Source organism: Boleophthalmus pectinirostris, unplaced genomic scaffold (assembly GCF_026225935.1).
Source record: "Boleophthalmus pectinirostris isolate CB_2022bp ecotype Guang Dong unplaced genomic scaffold, ASM2622593v1 HiC_scaffold_22, whole genome shotgun sequence".
NCBI lineage: Eukaryota > Metazoa > Chordata > Actinopteri > Gobiiformes > Gobiidae > Boleophthalmus > Boleophthalmus pectinirostris.
In genome coordinates this window covers 36,625,494-36,645,572 of record NW_026571190.1, presented here as the reverse complement: position 1 = coordinate 36,645,572, position 20,079 = coordinate 36,625,494, and the positions used below count along the sequence as shown (strand labels likewise).

General features: G+C 39.2%; 1 protein-coding gene across 1 annotated transcript in view; it reads left to right on the top strand.

Moving 5' to 3' along the window:
- znf827 (zinc finger protein 827) overlaps window positions 1-20,079 on the top strand; it is a 288,642-nt gene that overhangs the window by 129,437 nt on the left and 139,126 nt on the right. Inside the window, exon 5 of the mRNA XM_055158504.1 lies at window positions 9,607-9,879. Coding sequence (XP_055014479.1) covers window positions 9,607-9,879 — 273 coding nt within the window. The remainder of the gene's footprint in view (window positions 1-9,606; window positions 9,880-20,079) is intronic.

Here is a 20,079-nt window from a genome sequence, read left to right as displayed (position 1 = left end):
AGTTGTTAATAATGTTTTGAACTTTGCCATGAGAACAAACGGTCCACATTACATTTCTACAGTTCTTCAAGTACACTCATTTAGACGTGTTCATGAGGGAATTTGAGTCACAAGAGCTAACAAAGTTCTACTCGCTGTTTTTCACTTCTCCAACTGTAATACTCTGTTTTCTGATCTATGTTAGAATGTTGTTTCCTCGTCACAAACGGACCTGGAGTTGTGTTTTGTTTCATTCTCGCACGTTTAACACACAAATCCTGCATATTTAGGCTGAGTTCTTCTCTCAAACATGAAAAAAAAACACTCCACGTTCCACCTTGTGATGTCACGTGGTAATACAGGAAGGGCTCCACTGTGTTTTAAAAGTCCGCACACCTTCACTCGAATCGTTTGGATGATTTGAGCTGTGGAATTGCCAATGTCTGCTGAACTAAAAATAAAAAGTAGCTATTAACTTGAAAACTACCGCTTCACGACATCACAAGGTGGAACAGAGCATTTTGAGGTTTGGAGATGTAATCAGACAAATATTAATTACCGTATTTTTCGGACTATAAGTTGCACCAGCCAAAAAATGCATAATAAAGAAGAAAAAAATGTATATACTTTTTGAGGGAAATTTATTTTATAAAATCAGAGTGACCAGGTAGCAACATTTTGAAAGCCAAGTCATTCTTGAAACTCAAGTTCTAATAATAACAACAGAACAGAGAATTAATCAATCAGTCAACAACTTTATTAATCCCAAAGGGCAATTCAGTTCGCACATCTCTGGTCGTGCACAATCTATAAATAATAAAAGAAAAAGAAAAAACAGACACCATACAGAACAACAGACTGTTAACGTCGCATATGAACAGTTCTTCAGATAAACTATAACATAAACAACAGAACAGAACAAGTTTAACAAACTCTCCATCTCACTCCAAATCACTAAATCCTTTCAATTCTTCATCCTCGGTGTCACTTCTGAGCAACTCCACGACCTCCGGAGGTAAACAGAGCGCCGCTTCCTCTTCTGTGTCGCTGTCGTCAGACTCAGCGTCAGTTCCAGTTAGAATTATTCCGGCCTTTCTGAATCCCGACAGGATGGTTTCGGTTGTCTTTATATTTGTTTATTTAAAATTTTCAGTGGCGCAGAAGTAATGTTGCGATCGACTGACATGATACGGACAGGACAGAGGCTCTTTCCGCAGTAGACATGCGCAGTAGAGCCAAGTGACAGTAATAGAAGCAGCAAATACTAACACACAAGACTAGAGCCTCTTGTGGCTGAAAATTTTAATATATAAGTCGCACCAGAGTATAAGTCGCAGGAAACACCCAAACCATGAAAAAAAGTGCAACTTTTAATCTGAAAAATTCAATAAAAAATAAAAAAAGATTAATCAAACATGTGTTGATCAAACTAAACACAACTCCAGGTGTGTTTTTAAGGAGGTAACAGCATTATAACGTCTTAAAAATGTAAGTTTTCTGGTGGAAGGTTTGTCAAATGCTTCTTTTCTCCATGGATATGTCATTATTGCCTGAAATGTTCCACAGTATGACATTAAACAACTCTACCTTACATTTATTAAGTGGTTTTATAGCTCAAAAATACCTAGAAAAACAGGGCATTGTGACTGTGAGCAGAAAAGTTACACAAGGCAAGAATCCTTTTTGTAAATATAGAACCTCATAATTAATACATGTTGTTCTTTATTTATATTTGTATTCCAGTGTCTTTCTGTTTTCACAATAACCATGAAGAAGAAGCAGAGACGCAATCGGAAAATAATCCACATTTGGCGTTGTAGGGCAGGATCTGCAGCTGACGCACACCCAAATCTGCTTTGCAAGACTGTACACGGGTTGAATCTGATGTTCTTGTACATTTTAGTTCACTCAAATACACCAAGGGCCACAGAAAAAGGGGAGCTTGGCCCACTGTTCTTTTCTTGGCGCCCATCGGAACTCGCTCCATGTCTAATTATTAATTATTCATCTGAGGCGTATTAGATGTGGCCCAGTTTCGCTTGAAGATGACTTGAGAGCGGAGGGATCTATGAGGCGGACCGGTCCCTAACCCAGACCAGCCACTGCACTGATTTTTGATAAGACTTTAGACGATCGCTATCTCAACATACAGGGACTATTTTATGGCCGAGGATTCAGATTTTTATGGTTGCTTCTATGGATATGTCATTGTTCTGCCTGGAATGTTCCACAGTATGACATTAAACAGCTCTACTTTACATTTATTCAATTACAGGTGATTTTAGAGCTCAAAAATATCTAGAAAAACAAATGATCTGATTGTGAGTAGAGTCGCCTCTCCACTGATCTGAGCTTTCGATTTGATACGGTTCAATAAAAAACAAAGGCTAAATCGTGGCTGTGATACTAAAAGTCTTTGTTAAACCACTTCTTGTGCAAAGTTCATATGAAACACAAACACTTTAATCATCACAACAGTGAAAATGTCAAATGTTTTGAGTTTCTTTCTTCTAAACAAGCAACAAAACTGTAGCGCTGTAACAAAATAATGTAGTAAAATATAGCAAAAAATCCTCTTGGCGATGTATCGATACAGCAGCCCACAATATTGATACTGTACCGTCACATTAAACTATATAATATTTCGATATCTTTGCACACGCCTAGTCTTATCTAATGAAAATACCAGATTTATTGTATTATAAAGTACTCAAATACTTAAAAAAAAAACTTTTTATTCTTGGACTTCTTCTTTATACTTCTGCTTTAGTCAAATTATTTTTAAGTACTCTTACTTTAGTACAATTTTTTTTTTCTACCAATCCTCCCCTGGGGAGGCGTGACACACTCGGACTAAAACAGGACTAAACCAGGACTGAACCAGGACTAAACCAGAACTGAACTAGGCCTAAAACAGGACTAAACCAGGACTGAACAAGGACTGAGTGTCGGGACGGGCCCGAAGGTGCGTCCATGTAGACCGTCATGTGACCACGGGCGAAAGGACCATCACAGAGCTCCACACCCCACGGGGCTAAGCACAGCCGTCGCCTAATCACGTATTGCGGACACCAAGCTCCACGGGGTCGGGGTTCTCCCTCTTTCTCAAGTGGAAGATTAGACCTGATTTAGACCTGGTTCAGTCCTGGTTTAGTCCTGGTTTAGTCCTGATTTGGTCCTGATTTAGTCCTGGTTTAGACCTGGTTTAGACCTGGTTTAGTCCTGGTTTAGTCCTGGTTTAGTCCTGGTTTAGTTTAGTCCTAGTTTAGTCCTAGTTTAGACCTAGTTTAGACCTGGTTTAGTCCTGGTTTAGACCTGGTTTCATCCTGCTTTAGTCTTGGTGACCTTCTGATATTCAGTGAAGTTAAAAGTAGCCTCAATTAGGCCTGCATGAAGTTGGAAATTATTTGCTCTTACAAAAATCGCTTATGAATGCACCTTAAGAAAAAAAAGAAAAAGAAAATACAATACAAAAAATATATATATCTTCAGTCGTTATTGAGGCTCACATTCACCCAATTTGAAAACCCCTGCATTAAACTATACGATATGTCAATATTTGGATATATTTACACAGCTGTAATGAAGCTGGAAAAGTTTAATGCCACACTGTGAAACATTCCAGACAAAGAAATTACAGAAGCATTTGACAGAAGTTACACAACGCACCTGTAAAGTTAAAAGTAGCAGTGGATAAACTGTTCAGACTGGGAGAAGTGGGCGGATCTTTGTGGCAGACCGGTCCCTAACCTAGACCAGCCCAGACCAGCCCAGACCAGCCCAGACCAGCCCAGACCAGCCCAGACCAGCCTCCGCACTGATTTCCGATAAGACTTTAGACGATCGCTATCTCAACACACAGGGACTATTTTCCGTCGCCGCGTCTGTCGTGGATGGATACGATGTCAGAGGTAGTGCGTCCCGAGGATTCAGATTTTTTAAAGTTAAAAGTAGCCGTGGATAAATTGCGAAGACCGGGAGAAGGACGGAAAGAGCATCCTAAATGGTGTGTGGTTATAGAGGGTACGGCGGGATGAGTGGCCCTGTGGCACTGTCCTGTCTGTTACGGAGAAAATGGAAGATGTTGATTCAATTTGCATGAAATAAAGTTGTTTTTGGTTTTCGAGTCAAACTGAGATGGAAGGGGACGTTTTTGGTCAATCTTCTGTCAGTAGGCGATAGCTTTTAGAATATTCCTCTGGTCCTAAAAAGGGTGGTATAGATGGAATCAGCCATTTTTGCATCTCGGCCTATTAACCCCTCCGTTTAAACGATTTTGGCGCATATACAGTGCTGTAGGTGGGATCCAGAACTTTTATTTAGACCAGAAATCGAAGAAATTAAAACAAACCTAGTTGCTGATTCTTCCCTTTTGGTACTAACTGTAGGCACTGCTCCGTCTGAGGCTTTGCGATTCGAGTTAGACTTTAATCTGAGCTTCGTTTTAACTCAATCTGACACAAAAAAACGACTTGTCTGGAACTAGAACAGGTGAGATGATTTGTGCGGTTAAAACACAAATCATCACACATAAAATTACACTCATTAGCGACAGTTTTTCACACACGGTTAGTCACACTCGCCGTTTTTGTGGAAAATCAAACACCTAAACAGGATTATGAATGCTCGTTTTGATCACAGGCTCCTGGAAATGTGCTGTGTAAATTGATTTTTTCTTGAGTTTTCATTAGAGCTGTGCAAGTTATTGAAACATTGATATATTGTATAGTTTAAGGCGGTATCCAAATTTTGATTCTGTTAAACCTTCTCAGGATTTTACCAGGGTATAGGGTATTACCGTATTACCAAAATGTTTCAGTACGACTTTGGTAAACTACGAAGCCACACCATTATGCAGTCTATGCATATGACCTGAAGATTTATAATCTCTGAAAAGTTTCACATGAACCATCTCCAACGCGATAGAAGCACAGAACAGACTCACCATCAGCAGAACACCCCTCTGTCAATTCAATTCAATTCAATCAAGTTTATTTATATAGCACATTTAAAACAACTTCAGCTGACCAAAGTGCTTCACATACAAGTCAACAAAATAGAAGAAAGTTGCATATACATATATACAGAAAACATGTGAAAACTACAATAAAAACACCAAGATAACCGGACTAGCTCGTACTAAATGCCAGGGAGAAGAGGTGAGTTTTCAGTCTCGTCTTAAACTGCGTTACAGACTGAGAGGATCTGACAGGAAGAGGAAGGTTGTTCACAGTCGTGTCCTTTAGTCCGACGGAAGCTGAACCACATCAACGCACAAGGAAAGAGCTGTTTTTATCAGCTCTTATAGTTTATGCAAATGAGCCATGTGGTTTTAAGTGTTGTTTTTGTAAACCGTAAACTAATATGCGCCTGAAGCCAAAATGCTGTCAAATTGTAGAAGCACTAGTATGTTTTTGGGGGGGACCATCTCCCTTGTGTCCCCACTTTATTTTCTTTTATTTATTTGATTTCTTTAACAGGAACAGTGTACATTAATCAACATTTCTGTGAATGTACCAGAATCAGCCAGAGAGGCTATTTTTCATCTGTAGTCCCTGGACAGATGGTAAACACGGTCACCCTAAAAATACAACAATAAAAACCATACAGAAAAGTGCAGTTGTACATAACAGTTGAGTTAAAGGCAGTGAGAATACAAACAGACTAACAACCATAACCACAATGTACACGATGAGAAAAAACACACACACTCGACTTGCTGTCTTGTCTTGGTCGTCCCTTATGAGCGTCACGTGACAACGGAACGAAACTAATCAAACGTCATCTCCCCACGCAGTTAAATGAAACATTATAGATACTATTAGTTATAAGATGAAGAAAAAGAGGTAGAGCGCTTCACTGGGTCATAAAAGACTAAAACATACCAGTACAGGTGATCTACGAGAGTTAAAACACTAGTCTTTAAACAGAAAGTTACCCTTACTGGAAAATGTAAAAGTGGGCAATGTACAAACCCGAGGCACTCCGACTGAATATATTAAAAGTTCTTTATTGCATGAAGGGACGCCAACGCGTTTCAACCGGGGCAAAGTGTTTAAAAACTATTAGTTTTAAATCGTGATTGCATTAAATTGAAAATACAACCACACATTCATTTGTGCTGAGCAAACAAATTTAGGTATCAATAAATTATAAGGTAGGTCCTTATGCGCTGCAGATTTTTTTAATGACAGTAATGAAACTGATACCGTTGCTACTTTTTGATACAGCAGGATACCATAATACTGTATTACCACCCAACCCTACTTCTGTATCGAGTATTTTTTGTTATATGTTACTAGATTTTGTTACAGCGCTACAGTTTTGTTGCTTGTTTAGAGGAAGAAAACTTGTTGACATTTTGACTGTTTTGATGATTAAAATGGGCGTGTTTTATTTGAACTTTGCACAGGAAGTGGTTTAACAAAGACTACGTCTACACTGAAACGAGTCACCGTATCAGAAACGATTTGCGTCCAGACACGTCATTTCTGTGTCCGTAAGCCTTCCCTGTCCACACAGCTTTGAGCATATTTGTTTACGTTTTACAGAAACAAAACTTAAAACCACATGACTCATTTACATAAACTGAGCGCTCAAAAAACAGCTCGCTTTTGTACGCTGTTGCGGTTCAGCTTCTGTCGGACTAAAGGACACGACTCAGTGGAATATGAGTGTTCTTTCTGTGACACAGGGGTGTTCTGCTGATGGTGAGTCTGTTCTGTGTTTCTGTCACGTTGGAGATGATTCATGTTGAACTTTTCAGAGATTATACGTCTGCAGGTCGTACACACAGTCCGTATTTATGAATGGACATATATTCTAGCCTCTTAGCGTTTTGGCGGTGAATTACTTCGCGGCGCATAGACCTACATCAGCGTTTTCAGGTGTCAACACAGTGTGCCGGATCACATCTGTACTCAGATGAATTCGTGGGAGCCGGCGGCAAAAGATCTTTCTGTCTCTGGAGCCGTTTTCCATCGGATTAGTGTGGGCAAACACTGCATCCACAACGAAAACCACTCAAATACGTACTAGTGTGGATGGTGCCTAAAGATTTTTAATGTCACAGCCATCATTTTTTAGCCATTATTTTTTATTGAACCGTATCGAATCGATTTGAAATATATCATATCTAACCAAAAGTGCACTGTATTGAGATATGTATCATATTGTGGCCTATGTATCGAGGTATCGTATCGGCAGCTTCTTAATGATACCCAGCCCCAGTTTTCAGACAATCTTAAACCTTTTCTTGACTGTAATGTGCGTGTTACTGCTGAACATTCCACCATAGAGTTACACGTAGAAAAAGCCCGGCACGATGTCACCGCAGAGCATCAAAACGCATCAATTTGTTTTCCTACACATTTAAATGCGTTATTGCTTCTTGAATATACGACTGTCTTTCTTAAACCAGCGTAATTCCCCTCAGCTCTGCATAAAACATGAGCTGAGAGTGACATAAGAATAACCGTTGGATTAAATGGATTTCACTTTATGCATAAGAACTGCAAACGCGTTTTATTATCGTCGTATATCCAGCCTCCTGCTCAGGCTTAGAAGATACAGTCTACAAAGTCATTCTAGATATTGGCCAAACATTTCGCGATTTATGTTGGAGAGATGAAAAACCTTTCCGAGATTTGTTAACGGGCCCATTTTACACGATCTTCTGAGCTGTTAGAATGTTGTTTCTGGAGTTGGGTTTTGTTTCATTCACACATTTAACACCGTAAATCCTGCACATTTGGGCTGAGTTCTTCTCTCACTAGAATAATATGGATGATTTCAGACCTGGAATTGCCCAGTCTCTGCTAAACAAAATTGAAAAAAGTAGGTGTTAACTGGAAAACTACAGCTTCATGACATCAAAAGGTGGAACATTTTGAGCTTTGGACATGTAGAAAGACTAAAATGAAAGGATTACTCAAACATGTGTGAATTAAACAGAACACAACTCCGGGCATGTCGATGAGGTAACAATATTATTACACAATTTAAAGCCTTGCAAAAGTCAATTTTGCATAATATTGGACCTTTAATATTTCGTTACGCCATTACAAATATAAATGTTTTTGATCTTTATCTAGGGCAGGAGTTCTTAAACTTTGCAACCTTGGAACTTGACTTTTAACCTGGCAAATAACCTGGGGCCCTATCTCATATTAAATGCATTATATTGTACTGATTGTTGGGCCCCCAAGGAGGTGGTCCCAGCTCTACTTTGGATCCAGGCCCCATGGTTAAGAATCACTGATCTAGGGCTTCATTAAGAAGTTTACGATACATACCTCGATACATAGACCATGATACGATACATATCTCGATACAGAGCACTTTCAAATCGATTCAATACGGTTCAATAAAAATAAAGGCTTAATCATGGCTCTGACACTAAAAGTCTTTGTTAAACCACTTCTTGTGCAAAGTGAATATGAAACACAAACATTTTAATCATCAAAACAGTAAAAATGTCAAATGTGAGGAGTTTCTTTCCACTAAACAAGCAACAAAACTGTAGCTGTAACAAAATTATTTAGTAAAATATACAAAAAATACTCTTGGTGATATATCGATACAGCAGCCCATGATATGGACACTGAATCATCAAATTAAACTACGCAATATATCGATATTTCAATATTTGTGCACACCCCTAGTCGAATCTGTTGAAAATACCAGATTAATTGTATTATGAAGCACTCAAACTTTTTATTCTTAGACTTCTTTGTACTTCCGCTTTAGTCAAATTACTGTATTTTCCTCACTATTAGGCGCTTTGGATTATAAGACGCACTGTCATTAAATGGTCTATTTTTAAACTCTTATCACAAATAAACTGCACTGGACTTTAAATGAAACACAACAGTTGGATGGGTGAGTGGTTTTGTTTGTTTGTGGCGTTCACAGTGACTCTGGTCTTTGTCTAGTTGTGGCGTGTAGGGAAGGTGCTGTCTGGGACCAACGGATTGTCGGCGTGTTCGCAGTGACTCAGTTGTTCAGTTGTGTCCAGAAGTGGCACATTGCGCTCGCTTTTTCTGTTCGTTCCTCCATTTCTTTCCTCGTCGGCGTGGAGTGATGAGTGCGGTCGCTGTCTGCTCCGTGTGTGTTTGCGTGCGCTGCGGTTGGTGCGGCTTTGTAGTTTACTGAAGTCGTGCTGGGACACCCAAGTGGATTTTCGGTTCGTTCCTCCGTTCCGTTCCTCGTCGGCGTGGAGTGATGAGTGTGTCTGTGGGTGTTTTTCACTGTACGGTCGCTGTCTGCTCCGTGTGTGTTTGCGTGTTCTGTGCGTGTTGTGGCTTTGTAGTTTACTGAAGTCGTGCTGGGACACTCGAGTGGATTCTTGTATAGGGCGCTCTGGATTGTGGGGCGCACAGTTGTTTTTTTGATGCTGTTGGAGGCTTAAGAGCGCGCCTAACAGCCCAGAAAATATGGTATTTTTAAGTACTCTTACTTTAGTACAGTGTTTTTTCTACCAATCTTTGACTATGAGTAAGCTCTTTCTCTGTAGGTTCTCCTGATAATGACTGAGAAATTTGAACATATATTTTTGACCACGACTTTACTCTATCCCCAGTTATAAGAAAATTAAATAAAAATGATTTTCTCTGTCTTCCTCTTTAGCGGCCAATCAGAGAGAGTCCATGAAGTCTCCATTCCACCTGAAGGAGGAGCCCAAAGTGGAGGAAGCCCTGAGCCCCAGACCTGCCTCCCAGTCCCAGGTCCAGACGGGGTTTCCCAGCCCCTTCTGCCAGGACGGGCCCCTGGGTGCCACCGCCACCCCGGAGCGCCAGGGCAGCCTCAAACCGCGAGAAGACAGCCCCATGTCCAAGAACAACCTGCTCAGTCATGACATCAGCGTGAAGGTGGCGTCAGAACTCCTCATCAAGCTCTCAGGTGGGTTTGGGGAATCGAGACGTGGGACTGGGTTTGAACATTTTCGAATTTTGACTTAATTTTGTGGGATAATACCTGTTGTAAATATAAATTATAAGAACCAATTTGCAAAGAAAAGCTGAAAAATATGTTCAAGATTACAGGAAGTAGAGGGTTCGATTTTAGAAAGTCCCAAACAAGAAACACATTTTTTTCTGATACTTTAAACATGATTTCAACAAATTAAAAGTGCTTTCATATCATTTTATTAGTCAAATATTAATTTTTGCATACATTAGAGGAGTTTTGGCCCAGTATACTAAATGGTTGTGGAATTTTCTAGTGTTTTTTCACAATTTCCAACCACGAAGTCAACTTTAAAACCTAAAAAATGGCCAAACTGGAGGAAAAAAATATAAAATCTTTAGAAAAATCTTTAATATAATGATTTTCAATTGTGTTTTAGTCAAATGAGTGGTTAAAACTACTATTAAAAAACAGTCTGGGTTTTGTGCGTAAGGGCAAAGTAGGTTGAATGGCTTGAAGAGTTTGTATTCGACTCCAGAGACGGAACGATCCGGTGCCGCCAGCTCCCACGAATTCATCTGAGTACAGATCTGATCCGGCACCGTGTGGATGCCTGAAAACGCTGATACACTGATTTAGGTGATAAAGTAATTCACCACCAAAACACTAAGAGGCTAGAACAGAGGTGAGCAAACTTTTTGACTCGAGGGCCAGAAAGGTTTCTAAAATTTTACGGACGGGCTGGACCGGGAGCAGATGGATGGGATTTTTTGGTAACCTGCCTCATAAGAGAAAAAAAATATCCCATGTTATTGAAATATCCCATAACTGAAAATCATCACAAAGCATTACAACCAAATATCTGTTTTTCAAGTCCCACGGTATTTACTATTTATTGAAATGACTTTTAAAACACTGAATTATTATTTATTTATTTATTATTATTTATTATTATTATTCAAGTTTGGCGGGCCGGAATAAAAAGGGACGCATATAGCCCCCGGGCCTTTAGTTTTTTTTTTTTTTTTCACTGGTCACTTTATTTTTATTGGATATGATAAATTTATAAACTTAACAAGAGAAGAAGAAATGATAATTAATAAAAGAAAATAAAAGCAGGAATAGAAGCCTAGGTGACACTAGAATAGTCTACTTTTGCATAAATAATGTCCATTTTTTCCCACCCGGGCCTTTAGTTAGTAGTTTGTTAGCCCACCAATGGGCTAGAATATATGTCCATTTATATATTTGGTCTGTGTATATGACCTACAGATGCATAATCTCTGAAGAGTTTCACATGAATCATCTCCAACAAGATAGAAACACAGAACAGACTCACCATCAGCAGAACACCCCTCTGTCACAGAAAGAACACTCATATTCCACTGAGTCCGACAGCGCTCAGTTTATGAAAATTGTCCATGTGGTTTTAAGTTTCATTTCTGTAAAACGTAAACAAATATGCTCAAAGCTGTGAGGATGGGGAAGACTTAGGGACACAGAAACGAGTCACTCTGAGCCGCCATGCTCGTCTTAAAATCCAGTGAACCTCGTCGTCGGTCCACGAAAAGACTGTTTTTACACTCGCCATCTCCCTCGGCTCAAAATCAGCTACTGTATCTTCAGACTTCCTTGTTTTTACCGCTCACGTGATGTTGGGATGTTGTGAAGACGTGACGAGCGTTTCAGGTGGTTTTGCGTTACCGTGTGGACAGGAAAGGCTTTGATTGCAGATACAGAAACGACGTGTCTGGACGCAGATTGTTTCCGATACGCTGATACGGTGATACGCGGATTCATTTCAGTGTAAATGGGGTCAAAGTGTGGGACTTGATGCAACTTTTAAGGTCAGCTAGAAGCGTGTTCCAGTTTTCTGCTGCTGTGTGTGAGAAAACCGACTGTCCCATCACGTTTCAGCACGTTTTAAAGTGAATGGTTAAATCAGAATTCACAGATACGCGAGATGTTTTCAAATACAACTTCTGCACGGAGCTTCTGGTCAAATGTGTTTCATCAGACCAACTATAGAATCATTTTCATGTCTTTAACATTCAGAAAGACAAGAGTATAGGTTTATTCAGGCACATTACAGCGCAGGGGTCAGGAAGGGGTCGAAGAAAAATAAGATACAAATTATTGCAGGATTCAGGCAATGTAAAAGCCTGAGTGCGGCGAGCGTATTACAACTCAATAACAGAGAGAGTTCAAAGGATGGGCCTCTGCCTGCCAGTCTGCATGAGCAAAAATGTCAAAACATATATTCAGATTTAGACGTATAACTGCTTTGCCCTTTTCTCGTTTTCATTTTAAATCTCGGTAACCCCGTATCAGTGCATCTGCTTGTATTATTCTTCCATCCATCTTGTTCTCATTAGCATCGCTTTAGTTTACCATCAGCTAGAACCACGCACATACATGCACTGATCCCCTCGTCTTACCTGTTTTACGAGGCAGGAGAATCAGTAGTAGAACGTAACGAAGTAAAAGTGCCGCTATGTTTAAAGGTGAGCTGTGTAAGTTTTCTGGAAACGTTCGCGCTTTGCTTTTTCTTCCGACACTCTTCCCTTCTCCTTCTCGGCCGACAGACGTAAAGCGTGACGACAGAATGCTCGAGTCGCTGCTTAATTATCATCGGAACGACCGCGGAAAAAGTTTGGGTCGTGTTTGCGTCGGTGGCGTAACGACAAACCGAGATGACGAAAATGCCGGTAGCAGCTGAAGTGTGCGGTTTCTTCCGGTCGACGTAAATACGTTTCTGTCCAATCAGAACCCTTCACAACTCCAAGACGTTGAGCGGAATTAAAGGGCAATTTAACGTGTTTTCCGTGTACACCTCAATTTGGAATTATTATTTCCACGTAAACTCGAAGATGAATATTTGAATTTTGAACTATTTAATAGAGAACAGTTAATTCGGAATTAAAAACATCATGTATGACAGTAAAGGTTCATTGCGTAACGTTTCTGGTGGAGGGTTTGTCAAACGTTTTTCTTCATGGCGATGTCATTGCTTTATCTGGAATGTTCCACAGTATGGCATTAAACCTGTCTATTTTCATGGAGACCAAACCAGAGCAAGATACAGGTCAGATCTGTGGAGAGGCGACCCCATTTTTTTCTAGGTGTTTTTGAGTGCTAAACTCACCTGTAATTGAATCAACTTTAAGCTTTTTGACTTTTTACTCTTTAAAGGTGCATTGTGTGACTTTTCTGTTATTACTTTGCCTGGCCTCTGACATTTTACGTATTTATCTCCACGGAGACGAGCATCAGGCCACGTTACAGGCCAGATCTGTGGAGAGGTGACTCCCGCTTCCGATACAAATGCATTTATTGTCATTATTTTAAGCAATAAAAACAGCTGTAATTGAATACATGGAAAATAGATACAAGTCTTAATGACGTACTGTGGAATATTTTAGGCAAATAAATAACGTTTCCATGGAGATAAGCTGGAAATTGACCCCACAACAGAAAAGTTACATAGTGCACCTCTAAGTACATTATTAAACAGGTACTTTAATACTTTTTAATACTTACTTAAAGGTGCATTGTGTAACGTTTCTGGTGGAAGGTCCATCAAATATTTTTCTCCATATTTTTTATAATTTTTTTGTCAGTGTGGTTTAATCTTTGGTAGTAATTTTCGTTGAATATTATTATTGTTTTTATTTGTGTTAATTGGTTAATTTGTTGTGTTGATAATTGACTAAGATTATTATTAAGACTACGAATAAAAAAACAACAAAACAACTCTTTTCTCCATGGAGATGTTATTGCTTTTTTCTGGAATGTTTCATAATATGGCATTAAACCTTCTGTCTCCAAACCAGACATAGTTACAGGTCAGATCTGTGGAGAGGCAACCCCGCCGACAGTCAGAATACTTTTTTTTGTTGTTTTTTAGGTATTTTTGAGCAATAAAACCACCTGTAATTGAATAAACGCACAGTAGATACAGTAGATTCATAAGATACTTTTACTTTTTCTCGAGTATTTTTTATTTTCTTTGACTTTTTCGCGCCGCTATCTTTACGTTTACAAACAAAACGGAGTATATCTTCCACCACCGAGGAGAGTTAAGTGCTTTTTGACATCACATCTTCACAGACGCAGACACGTAGAGCGTATAGGAGTATCGTAGCTGCGGTTTTTAGCCTTTGAGTCTTCTGCTCCGAGCTCAGCGAGAACATTAACAACAACAAGTCCTCGGGCGACGGACTTCACCCTGTTTTCAAACTCCGCAGCTCGAGCTCGTATGGAAATGATTGTTTTGCGATTATTATTGACAGGAGAGCTTTGGGGCGAAACGAAATCGATCCTGGAACTTATTTTAGCGTTTACCGTAATTTAGTTTCATTAGACAGTTAGAGGAGAGGACAGGTGTTTAGAGCGATAAAGACTCATATTAGAGACTCATTACGACGCTAACCAGAGGGACTGATCCGACTGGGGCTTTGTTACTTTCTTTAAGCACAATCTTTTTGCGTTTACCGTAATTTTCTTTCATTGGACATATATTTAGTCCATCGTAGGCTGTTTCACAATCAATAGAAACTCATATTATTGACTCATACAATCCGTTGTGATGCTCACTGTAGGCACTGCTGTGTCTGGGGCTTTGATACTCAAGTTAGACTTTAATTTGAGCTTCCTTTTAACAGATATTTTATTGTTTCATATAATTTTCTTTCATTGGACAGGACAGATGTTTAGAGTGATAAAGTGATTATATCCTCAACAAACTTTGTTACTTATTTGCGCTTTCTTTTAGCACAATCTTTTATCATTTACCATAATTTTCTTTCATTGGACAGGTGGTGGACAGGACAGCTGTTTAGACTATACTGTTATATACTGATTATGATTATGCTAACTGTAGGCACTGCTCTCTCTAGGGCTTTGTTACGCAAGTTGGACTTTAATCTAAGCTTTCTTTTAACACAATATTTTTCCGTTTACTGCAATTTGCTTTCACTGGACAGGTGTTTAGTCCATCGTAGTTTGTTCCGCAAGCAATAAAGACTCCTAGACTCATACAAACTGTAGTGGTGCTAACTGTAGGCACTGCTCCGTCTGAGGCTTTGATACGTAAGTTGGACTTTACTGTTGGACTGAGGTTCCTTTTAACAAATATTCGATCGTTTATCATAATTTTCTTTCATTGGACAGGTGATAAAAGTTCATATTATAGACTCAAATATACTCTCGTGATGCTAACTGTAGGCACTGCTCAGTCTGGGGCTTTGGTACACAAGTCAGACTTTAATTTAAGCTTTCTTTGAGCGCAATCTTTTAGTGTTTGCCACAATTTACTTTCATTGGCCAGTTGGTGGACAGAATAGGTGTTTAGAGCGATAAAAGATAGATCATATTATAGACTCAAACAAACTGCTGTGATACTAACTAGAGGCACTGCTCTGTCTGAGACGTTGTTATTCAAATTGGACTTTAATTTGAGCTTCCTTTTAACAAGTATTTTATCTTTTACCATAATTTACTTTCACCGAACAGGTATTTAGTCCATCGTAGTCTGTTTCACAAGCAATAAAGACTCATACAAACTGTTGTGATGCTAACTGTAGGCACTGCTCCGTCTGAGGCTTTGTTTCACAAGTTAGACTTTAATTTAAGTTTTCTTTTAACAAACTTTTTTAGCGTTTACCATAATTTATTTTCATTGGACAGGTGTGTCATCCACTTAGGGTGTTTCATGACCGATAAAGACTCATACTATAGGCTCATACAAACTGTTGTGATGCTGACTGTAGGCACTGCTCTGTCTGAAGTTTTGTTACTCAAGTTAGACTTGAATTTGAGCTTCCTTTTAACAAATATTCAATCGTTTATCATAATTTTCTTTCATTGGACAGGTGGTGGACAGCACAGGTGATAAAAGCTCATATTATAGACTCAAATATACTCTTGTGATACTAACTGTAGGCACTGCTCAGTCTGGGGCTTTGTTACTCAAGTTAGACTTTAATCTGAGCTTTCTTTTAACAAAAAAACTCAGCTTTACGGAGAAGGCCGCACTGACAACTTGTGTATCAATTTGTCCCATTTTGTGTGGTCATTTATTGCTCCATTCTTAATCCAAATTTGAAGTTAAAACTACAGACTTTCGGTGACTCTTTGGCGTAAAAAAGCACAAAGATAAAGGCTTTTTGATCATATTTTAACCACATGTGGTGGACAGGACAAGGTGTTAAGAGCGATAAAAGCTCATATTATAGACTCGTATAAACTCTTGTGATGCTAACTGTAGGCACTGCTCTGTCTGAGACTTTGATACTCAAGATAGACTTTCATTTTAACAAATCTTTCATTGTTTACCATAATTTACTTTTATCGCACAGGTGTTTGGTCCATTTTAGGCTGTTTCACGAGCACTAAAGTGTCATATTATAGACTTACATACTGTTATGATGCCCACTGTAGGCACTGCTCTGTCTGAGACTTTGATACTCAAGATAGACTTTAATTTGAGCTTCTTTTTAACAAATATTTTATCGCTTACCATAATTTACTTTGATTGAACAGGTCGTGGACAGCGCAGGTGTTCAGAGCGATAAAGACTCATATTATAGGCTCATACAAACTCTTGTGAAATGTTATTAGGTTCTTTTTTCAGACCAAGAGTTTGTTTTCATACCTGACAGTTTCGACTGCTCCCTGCGGTCTTCCTCAGAGTGGTCACTTGATGTTGTTGTGACATGTCCGGTGAGCTGATTTAAACAGGTTTTGGCGCTGTCTTCCTTCTGGTTAATGCAGGATGACAGCGCCATCTGCAGTCCGACTTCCTCAGGACAGTATCACAGATGTGTGAGAGTAAAAAAGCCCCCTCGTCCCAGTTTATAGTCCCGTGGGCACGTTTCCGTATTTCGTTTGCTTCTTTAATCCAGCGGCGATGTTTGTTTTCCTCTGTCCCAGTGATGTTTGATTATAAACCGGGACGAGGGGGCTTTTTTACTCTCACGCACCTGGAATAATGTCCTGAGGAAGTCGGACTGCAGATGGCGCTGTCGTCGAAAAAGAACCTAATAACATAAAATATCGGAAGACCAAATGAATCTCAACTGTAGGCACTGCTCTGTCTGAGGCTTTGCTACTGAAGTTAGACTTTAATCTAAGCTTTCTTTTTAAAAACTCACATTTGCCGTCCCTGTAGTACTAATTCAAACTAAAATTATCATCTGTTAATTGCCAGCTAAATTGAAATAGAATTAAAAATGCTGTCTTAATTTCTTTTAATACGCTTTGAAACTTGTAGTGCCGCACATCATTAACCTGACCAACAAAACCATTTTAAAGTTGTGTTTGGAAGCTCTCGTATCAACAGCACAATGTGTCTAAAATTAAAGTCTAAAATTATAAGTAGGCCAAATGTGAACTGGGTATGTTTCTGATTGCAAGATGGAAGATCACAAGTGTCAGTGGGTTTTGTGTGAGTTGCTTTCACTTTTAAATTAATTTTTATGTTGCCAAAATATTTTAAAAGAAGTTTTGCAAAAGTATAGTTAAAAGTGTAGTAAAAAAAAACCTTTGACTTACTTTTTTATGTGGATTGGCCCATTAATTATTATTTACTACAGTGTAAAACAACCAAGAATAGGTTAAGGTTCACTTTACAGTACTAAAATGTGTCCTCTGCATTTGACCCAACCTTCTGAGGACCCATTTCCATGATCTTGAGCCAGTCTTGGTCAGGACTAGGAAAGCAGAGATCCAGCTTTTTCAGTTCCGATACCGATATTGATGCTTTGACTTTAAGTATCTGCTAAAACCTGATCAGTGTAGGGACTGAAAATGACACTTATGTCCTAAAAACACTGTTAACTTCTTACACAAGAGCTTCAATTGTGTTATGCAACTGTTATTTATCCTTCAAACAACCACAGAACAGCTTTGTATGAATAAAAGTTCCAACATTATGAGACTTTCTAGGCAATCAAAGGCCCAACTTATTATTTAAGGGGAATTCAGCTCTTTAAAACGGCCAGAGTCGGTACAGCAAGGAAAAGTTTTTGTATTTCTGTGAGTGATAAACTCAAAAAATGTCCAAATATGAATACATTTAAACATAAATATAAAGAAATGATTGTAGCTATGTATGCACAAGAAGGAATTTAAGTTTATTATTATCTGAATGTAAACTGTGCTATATTTATTTTTGTATCTGGAGTAATGTGATGTACTATAAGAGTCTGCAGAAGCACATTATTGCTTTTTTGGATTTTTATAGTTGTGATGAGCAATGTAAAATAATTGTCTTTATGTATCTGTTGATTACTCCATAATAATGCATTTTATCATTTACTGTATGATAATGCAATTTATTATTTATGGAAACAACCGAATAAACTTATCACCAATCAGTGGAACTAATAATATTCTGCGCCAATATTCGATTCCAGTATCCAGGTATCAGTGGATCCCCGGTCAGGACTGCTGTCACTGGAGGATTTGATCTATTGTGCTTATTTTGGGTTGATGTGGGAAACCAAAGAGCCCCGAGGAAACCCGCCCAGACACAGGGAGAACATGCAAATGCTACAGAAACACCAACAACTTACAGAACCTTCTTAATGTGAGCTGTGAGTACAAGAAGCCGCTCAGCCAACGTGCCATGCATAGTTTGAGTTTTGTAATTTGATAGTAAAAAAGTCAATTCTATCACAGTTGTTCATTTTTTACTAGGGTTGTTCCAATATCTGTATCAGCAAAAGCTCCGATATTACACATTTTTCAGGTATTGATATCGGCGAGTACTCAGACCAACTCAACGATCCGATACCACTTCTTTCATACCTTCGTTTAGCCTTTAATGTGGACGCTCAACTTGGTGAAATAACCGGGAGCGTGCAGCCCAACAACGGCGGCAACAGCGCTAACTTGGACTTTGTTTACTGTTGTTTTTATCGGCACTGTGGTAGAAAGTGAAAGTGCTTAAATCATCTTAAATCAGCACCACTTATCTCAAGATCATTATACGTTTCACCAATATTTTAGTCCTCAAGAATTTCTTTAAAAATAGCCTTTTAGAAGATTTATTTTTTGCTCTTGTATGTTACAAAATGAAGTACCCTAAAGCCGTAGTTGCACGGGTAAGTACAACTTGGGGAAGTCTGGTAATTTGCAAATTACCGCCCCACCTCTGTGTTACTTGCAGCGCATTCGCACGGGATAAGCAAAGTCTGTAAATTACAATATTTTACTGAGATTGAAAGAGAAAAGAGCGCCAAAACAAAATAAAAAGGCGCGCAATTACAACAACAAACACTGAGATGCAGATTTGCACGGCACGAGCATTATCACCGGATGTCTGTGTTTGGGGAAATATAGTAGGAAATTTACGGCAGAATTTTTACTTCACAAATTACAGATATGACGCTGTCGCATGGGCACTAAGATCTCAGCAATTATTATAAATCACCAAAGCTCCACAAGTACAGCTAATCCCGTGCGAATAGGGTTTAAGGGCCTGTTTACACGAGAACGCTTGCGGGTAAAAACGACAAAATGTTTTATCAGAATTGTCTTTTGTTTACACGGTGACAGTGTTTTTGGAGCTTAAAAACGCAAAAATCTGAAATCAACCTCCAGAGTGGAAAAGTTGAATACGCTCCACCATAGAGTTTCCGTTTACACTGCCCAAGACGCAAAACTCTGGTCGGATCTGCTCAGGTTGCATACGCGTTTACGTCACGTTCATGCATACCCAATTAGGGCTGTCACAAAAACCGCAAAAATCACTGCAGTACTAAGAGGCCCACTGCGGTGCATGTTGGCCCACTGCAATCACCGCACGTGACCAACATGACCCGACTTAGAGTCCTACATGGGTCCATTTTCGGAGACCCACACTTGTGCAGTACAGCACCGCACCCGCCTGTTAACCCCTGATTATATCAAAGTTAAATTCGCACCCGCCTGGACCCGTTAACATTCCACCCATTAACCGCCCATGCCTGTGATAAATCACACACAAATTAAAAGTATTCTGACTGAAGCATCCATCAAAATAGGCCTACGAATTGAAAAGTTACGACTTCAAGAATTACAATCACGAAACAAAATTAAACGGTTACGTTTTCTTCAGTACGAACACAAATACACAGATGCAACTCGACTGTCATCACTTCACAGGCTTTATTTACTGGGCAGAAGAAACACGCCACGGACTGAACCAAG